We start from the raw sequence: 8,102 nt of genomic DNA on the forward strand, positions 1-8,102 counted from the left end.
TCTGCCTGGCAGCCGTGCCTGCCATCTGCTGTTCTGCTCTCGGCTGGGGTTTGGCACCTAACCGACAGCCCAGTGAAAACATGAGTTTGACAGTTGTCATAAACATGCCTTGAGTAACTGCCTCTCCATGAAACCACTTAATGGTCATGGGCTCGGTGGGAGCTGCATGTGATGGAAAACACATTGAGCCCCTCACTTTGCCTTATATTTTACCCCCGTTCCTTTCTCTTTCTAAGTCAGGAGGGAGGGGGTGTGCGTGATAATGGAATTAGCGTGTGCGACGCTGTGTTTGTCCTCCTCTCCTAGCCCTCGGGGAGCGAAGGCCAGACGAGGGACGAGCAAGAGGAGAGAGACAGGCTGCGGCGAGTGCTCAAACAGATGGGCCGAATCAAGTGTCCTAGTGAGGTATGCACACTTCATCCCTGCTCTAATCCCCCTCTCTCTCTTTCTCGACCCTCCCATCACGCACTCGTCCACTATTTCCCCTCCCATTTTTCCATTAATCTGCTTTTTCACTCCTTCTCTTTTCCTTTTCCATCATTCCAGCGTTTGCCTAGTCTTTCTTCAGCTCCTCCCCCTGCCCCCATCTCATTCCCTCCATTCCACACATCACCCTTTCCATTTCCCTTTCAACCTTTTGCCCAAACCCACATCAACGCTCTGCTTTCTACGATTACACCGCAGTGTGAGAAAGCAGAGAGACAGAGAGGGGTGGGCAGCAGTGGAACACTCACCTTTCCTCGGCCGGCATGCCGCTTGTCTGGGATTTTAACAACGACTGCAGAAAAAACTGTCGACTAGATATGATGACGGTTGTGTTCCATTAAAAACCATGCCGTGCTCCACTTACCCAGATTCCTGTCTAAAGTGTATTTTCATCTGTCGTCTTGATTTCTGTCCCACACAAATACACGCACACACACAAACGCACACACACACACACACACTAACACACACACATACACACACACACACACACGCACGCACACACACACACCATAACACCACGACAGGGCTGCTCGGCTCACTTCTCCAGCCTGATGGGCTACCAGTACCACCAGAAGCGGTGCGGGCGGGACCTCTCGGAGGACCAGAAGCCTGTGTTCCTGTGCCAGCACTGTGGGAAGACCTACCGCTCCAAAGCCGGCAGGGACTACCACATACGCACCGAACACCCACCCGCCGCCGCTACAGACAGCCACAATAACAACAACGATAACAACCACGACGACAGCACCACCGACACCAACAACAACACAGGCAAAGAGAGGGTAAGACGGAGCGTTGTGACGCACGGTCTTCAGCATTAAAGTTTCATGTTTCGTACTACATACTTAAAGGTAGGGTATGCAGTTTGGCGAAACCAGCCAGAATGAGCTGGATTATGAAAGTATCCAGCCGAACAAATACCAGCCCTCACTTCAGGCCTCCCTCCAAAGCTACTCTCTCAAGCAGAAGGTCTGCCTAGCTTGTCGATGACTCGGGTCATGCACAATGAGCGGCCACGGATACTGGATTTATTTTTATTTTGTCAGAGCACTCGATTTATTGAGTGCAGTCGGGGATGTAAAGAGGATTTCTGCAAATAGGACAAAACATGCTTCTTAAAGAAAAAACTGCCCTACCTTTAAAAGCCCTCTGTACCGCCATTCAGACCTCATCTTACGTCTGTAATATGACTACGTCAATCTGAATATTTTATCAAGTGAAACATTTTGTGCTATTTGCGGTTATTGCACTTTCATCCGAGGCGATTTACATTAATGAGCAGATCGGCCGGGCTTAGACATCTTACTCGAGCATCCCCACAGGTACTTTTGTCTGGGAGTCTGAGCACTAACCACTTATCAGGCTCCCCGCTGTAATATGACATGTTATCAAGTGAAACAGGTAATGAGCGTGGGAAGAAACTTGGGCACAATCATTCTTGGATTTAATGTGTCAATGCAAAAGTGACAAAACAGGCGAGCCAGCTGTGTGTTATACGAGGGAGAGGGGGAAACAACTTATGATGGATATTTTAGACTGCCAGCATCTAATAAAATATGTTTTATGTCTGTTAGCATTTATGAGAATAATGTGGATTTCTTCCAGCAAGGGGGCGAAATTTTACTTTTCATATCCTGGTGTTTACTTGTTTAAAAAGCGATTAAAGTACCGTAAATCTTTAACGAGAAACAAATATCTACGAGAATACGCTCATGTCAGAAAAACAGCAAAACCAGAAGCACTATATGTCTATGTGGCGTGAGGAGCCCTGCGGATGAGCTCAACCGTTATGTGTGTGCGTCTCTCCTCCAGGTGATCCCTGAAGAGACCCCGCCCGCTGGCCGGAAGGAGCAGGCCGAGCAAAAGGAGTGGCAGGAGAAAGCAGCCTCCGCCCGGCACAAGGAGGAGTGGGGGAGCAGGGACGGTGAAGGAGCCAGAGAGACGGAGCCAGACAGGGCAGAAGTGGCGGCGAGCGAGAGCCTGGGGGAGGACTTTGATCGGACGCCCAGCGGCAGGGTGCGGCGCCGCTCCGCCCAGGTGGCGGTCTTCCATCTGCAGGAGATCGCCGAGGACGAGCTGGCCCGGGACTGGGGCACCAAGCGCCGCATCAAGGACGACCTGGTGCCCGACAGCAAGCGGGTGAGTGGGGCCGCCGCCGCCGCCGCAGATGTCTCAAACCACGACGCCCACACATGGTATTATAGACGCCGGCCGCCGGTGCAGACCGCTGGAGGAGTGCTTTTAAAGGACCAGCAGCCACCTGGCCACCGTTTGAACATCAAAACAAGCACCACAGAAACACAAGCACGCACTGACGCACTCAACACACGGCGGATGGACCGCATCAAAGCCGGTCTGGACATGAAAGACGGCACATTCAAACACAACACCCAAAAATTTGATACAAGTCGTCCTTGTGTTTGATGTCAACCGACGCGTCCCACTGCTTTTTCTTACTCTCCTCTTGAACTTTTCCTTCTCTGATTCACAGCACCGCCCGGACACTTTAAACTAATGTTTTGTCCTTTTTCTGCGGCTCCTTCAGCTAAACTACACCCGCCCGGGCCTCCCTAACTTCAGCTCTGAGCTGCTGGAGACGTGGAAGAATGAAGTCAAGGAGAAGGGCTTCATCAGCTGCAGCAATGGAGTAAGAAACGGATGTGTTCACTGTCGCAGCATGTTCAGCAACAGATTAATTAGCCAATTCATGAACCCTAAACTGCTTGGACAATTGACTCAATTCATAGATTACCTTGTTAGTTGTTAGGGTGTTTGACTCCGAGCCGAAAGCTTTTGGGTTCAAACCCTTATTTCAGCAGTCTATCTGCAGGCCCGCTTGGGCCTGTGTTATTAACTCTTAATGAAGGCCCTATATCTGAAATCACTGTTTGTTCTTTTGATTGAAAGCACCTAGAAATGTATGAGTAAGGTTCAGGAAAGGGTTTCGGGATTTATCGTTGTTTGTTTCTTGATTGATACCTTCTTTCTTGGGGGGATTAGAGTTGTGAAGCAGTGTACTCCAGTGTGTCAGGACTCAAAGCCCATCTAGCAAACTGCATCCAGGTATGAACATACAACATATCTTATCAGTCTTCACAACAATAAATGCTTACAATATATACATTTTCCATTTCCATGGCAGTCCATTGTTGTCCATTTACAGCGATTTGATATCTGACAACGGACAAAATAATGGCAAGGATTGGACAATGGATGATTGTCAGATGAAAACCAATTTCAAGTATAGATTACCATATTTTTGTATTGCCAAAATGTAATTATGATGAATCAATGTGTGTGTGTGTGTGTGTGTGTGTGTGTGTGTGTGTGCATATGTGTGTCTCTGTTTGTGTATGTATGTGTGTGTGTGTGTGTGTGTGTGTGGGGGGGGGGGGGGGGGGGTGGCTGTTTGTATATTGCAGGGAGGTGGTGAAATGGGCAAGTACACCTGTCTAATCTGTCAGAAGGAGTTCAGCTCAGAGAGCGGTGTCAAATACCACATCAGCAAGACACACTCACAGGTGCGCTCACAACTCTTGCTGTGTTTATTAACTCTCCAGTTGGAGGCAGTTAGTTCCTGAGCCCAATCCAATGCTATACCAAATTACATTGCTCAGGTGTTAGTAAAACATTTCAACACAGTTGACTTTTGCTAACACCTCCAGACATAGTGGCGGTGAAATATGGAAGAAAGATAAAGTGTTGATATGTTGTGTCTATTATTAAACGCGTGCTACTTCACACTCCTTCAACATCACATAACCATGTGTTTGGTTTTGGTTTGGCCTCAGAATTGGTTCCGTGCGGCAGCAAGCCATGTGGTCAGCACCAGCAGCAGCACCAGCAGCAGCAGCAACAGCAGCAGCAAGGCTAAACAGCTGGAGAACAGCGACGATGTCAAAGCAGAGGTGAAAAACGGCACCGCCCTGGGGAAGAAAAGAGGCCGCAAGCCCAAAGAGCGCCCTCCTGTGGCCGAGCCGGCTGAGGCAGAGACTCCTCCGACGCCACTGAGTAGTACCACTCCAAACTCCATGCTGAGCCCTTCCCTGGACGTTACACACACCCTCACTGACACACCGAGCCCCACGGACAGTGAGAGTCCCCTGGACAACAGACAAGCCAATGGTTACGCCACCAAACGGGGTAAATCCAAAAGGCTTTCCTTAGAGTAGTACTGCTTTTTAAGCGGATTGCCGTACCGTTTATACTTTAACAGGAATTTTAAAGACCCTGCGAATGCCACAAGGACTTGGCACGGAGAAGATCACTAGGTCAATCAACAAGGAGTGAATCATTACATAGGGACTGAGAATTAGTTTTAAACAGTTACTATAGTATAAACAAACTTAACCATAGTGTTTTCTTTTGTTTATCCATTCCATTTCCAGCCTCCATTCAAAGGGACATGTTTAATTTGTTCTACTCACAACCAATGTTGATTGTAAACAATGACAAATTACTAATTTCTACATGAATCGTTTTTTCTTTCTCTCTTTTTTTTACTAAAATAGTGTTCCAAATTAAGTGAGTGTAATTCTATCTACAGGTCTTTAGGCTGTTGTGTTTGAGAGATTTTTAACAGGATATTCTATTAGCATGGTGAGATCATTTACTCATAGTGTTTTCCCCTTTGTCCAGATATACTGTAGTGTACATAAAACAATATCTATACTTATATATCTATATACTCAAAGCAATGATGCCATCTATCCTTTTTCAAAGCCAACAGGTCAAATTAGCTCATAAGCAATCTGAATTATTTTGCGTGTGTGCTCAGTGCAATGTTGTATTGATCTTGTTTTACTTTGAGCTTTTTCCCATTAATTATCTTTTGGCTTTTATTTCTTAAGATTTCTAACAACCAAATGTCAAGTTAAATGTAAGCCTGTTGTGAGTTGTTAATCATCTTATCTACCTATTTTGCTATGCTTTCTTTTTCGGTTTGTCCGATTTTATTTCACTTCAATGACTTACATGTTTGGAATGACATTTTAACTCACAACGTGAACGGTATACGGCGTTACAGTGATGACCATGAGTTTTGGGCTTCATTTCATGTTTCTGGTGGATGAAGCTAAAGCATTTAAGACGTCCCCCGGCAAGGCTTGCGGCATTAGAGTATGTTAAAATTACATTAATATATTATTTGACTAACTATACCTAATATTAATTGTATGTTTATGGTCCAAGAGTGGTTGGGAATAGAAATACAGATAGAAGAAGCAATCATGAGAAAGGCCTGTTGCACCATTGCAGCACAATCAAATGCGATGCCACCATTTTATGTGCGGCTTAATATACTTGGCTACTAGTCCTTTTGCTTAAATCAAAGAGTTGCTATTATCTTTTGTAGAGTGGTTGAGGTTCAAAATATTTTATGAGACAAAAGAACGATTTGCGAAATATTCAAATATTATGTATATTATAAATCAATTCCTTGTTGGTAAAAACGATTTTCTTGCACTTTAACCCTTAACCCCACCCGCTTCCTTTTTTTGTATTTTTGCACTCCTAGTATCCAACCTAACGCAGTGGCTGTAAGGTGCAGAAGAAAGGCTGTTTTACGCTTATCAATCTAAACTAGAGTTTAAAACATTTATTTGGATTGGTAATGAGAGGCTTGTTCAACTATTTGTAGTTGTTATCTGATCCAACGTGACCATACATACGAAGCCATAACTGATCTCTAACAGTTGATAGTAAAAAATCTAAGTTCTATTAAATGAATTTAATTTATCGATAAAGCCTATTGAGTGCAATCTGAATATGCTATTTTGACTCGAAAACTTTGAAGCAGATACTTGAATCCACAGTTGTGTACTGTGTATGTCCGTATTAAATAATAGCTTGCTTACTAAAAAATGAGAGCTTGTTGACAGGTTATAAGTCTATTTTATATTGTGTGTATTACCTAGGTAGCATTCGGTTAGCATTATGGGAAGAGGGGAGGGCTGAGAACCTTCTAGTGAGATGCATTATGGGTGCTTTACTTGCCACTCTACCTTAAGGACTCCTGCAAAGATCTGGTCCTGCTCAGGCAGTCCACTAGTTCATCTTGCCACATTGTCATCTTAATACAAACCGATAATCACAAATGATTATCGGATTGCATCCAACTATAACAATAAGCAACATGATTTATGTTGGAGACTTGTATCTATATCCCAGGTGATATCACCAGGTGGTGGCACCATAGACTTTACATTGAAACATAACAATTTTTTACTGAATACCGCCAGCTTGAATCCACCAATGGGGTTTATTCAGGAAGGGGGAGGGGGGGAATTATGCATGTGTCTGTCTGTACTAAGATGGGCGTTCCCCATATATCCAGGTTGGACTACTGGAGAAGAGAAGTTAAGAGAAGCACTGATGGTCCTCTGACCCTAATCGAACTGTCCATAACTTGGACACCGAGCTGTGCTAGCAAGCGAGTTGGCACCTTTACAATGACTGGATGTGAGGAAATGGTAGCACTTCCTCCAGGAGGGTTGAGCTGTGGCACAAACATCATTTTATCAGTTGCTTGTTATTCGTTTCATTGACTACGTCACATTGAAAATGTTTACCTAACAAGCTTTGGTGTTGCAATATGATAGTTTAGCACTGCTTTTATCAGTGGATATTTTCTATTTTGTCACACCCTTTACTATTTGTCTTCCTATTATTGGGAAAACACTTATCCCGCAGTATGAGCTAACTGCAACATGTCTAGAGAATACAGCAATACACCATATTTAGCTGGTTTTGTTGGCTTGCTGATATTTTGATATCGATGTATGTATTCTCAACAATTGTATGGCTTTTTTTTCACTTTCCTGCTTCTGTTTGTTTGCTTTGAAAATGCTTTTACATATATTTGAAGAAAAAAAAGTTATTGAGAAAAATATGTCCACAAACATCTATGTAGGCCTATATGTTGGCATACATTGTTCTTTTTTTTTTCAATTATGGGATACACATCACTTGCATTTTGTCTCCATATACACAATGAAAACACATCAACAATTCCTTAAATTCAATATGGGACAAGAGGTATGTATGCGTGTTTGTTTCTGTATTTAGTGCACTTACTATCCCATGAAATAGGCTTGAAATAGGAGTGTTGTTGGAGCTTCATAGTTACCTGGACTCTGTCGTGTGACTTTTGTACCTGGGAAAACTGCAGGCTCAAGTGTCTTCCCTTTGTCAGCAACGTTATCGTTCCAACACTGGTTACATATTTTAGATCCCCTTAGAGTCAGAACCTTCCCATTTACTCTAAACAAGCGTAGCTCATTTAGAAGCCAGCCTATGTTAAATGTAGAAAATGGCATCCACCCATATTGTAAGACATTGTTTGATTTAGGATATAAATATATATTGAGTTCAAAGACATGAGTTAAAGAAATGTTGTAGACTAACTGCCATTGGTATGTAGGTTACAGGTGAAATGAAACTAATGATCTTCTGTTTGTATTTAAGGTTTCCATATAAGAAATTAGGTTGTGTCGTATCTAACATTGAGGTGAAAACACACATCCTTTAATTCTAAGCTTACATTTCCCCCAAACATGTTGTATTTCATGTGCATTAATAACCCTCGACTACTTAATAAAATGTTGTTGACTAAA

At 43.6% G+C, this 8,102-nt stretch overlaps 1 protein-coding gene across 5 annotated transcripts in view; it reads left to right on the forward strand.

Moving 5' to 3' along the window:
* znf512b (zinc finger protein 512B) overlaps window positions 1–8,102 on the forward strand; it is a 31,116-nt gene extending 23,014 nt beyond the window's left edge. For all 5 annotated transcript variants that reach the window (XM_079740748.1, XM_079740750.1, XM_079740752.1 and 2 more), the window contains 7 exons: window positions 307–405; window positions 1,014–1,271; window positions 2,302–2,628; window positions 3,035–3,136; window positions 3,490–3,552; window positions 3,912–4,010; window positions 4,281–8,102. In XM_079740748.1, the coding sequence (XP_079596874.1) occupies window positions 307–405; window positions 1,014–1,271; window positions 2,302–2,628; window positions 3,035–3,136; window positions 3,490–3,552; window positions 3,912–4,010; window positions 4,281–4,661 (1,329 nt within the window). In that variant the 3' untranslated portion in view covers window positions 4,662–8,102. The remainder of the gene's footprint in view (window positions 1–306; window positions 406–1,013; window positions 1,272–2,301; window positions 2,629–3,034; window positions 3,137–3,489; window positions 3,553–3,911; window positions 4,011–4,280) is intronic.

This window comes from Pollachius pollachius (genome assembly GCF_949987615.1).
Source record: "Pollachius pollachius genome assembly, chromosome: 8".
Taxonomy (NCBI): domain Eukaryota; kingdom Metazoa; phylum Chordata; class Actinopteri; order Gadiformes; family Gadidae; genus Pollachius; species Pollachius pollachius.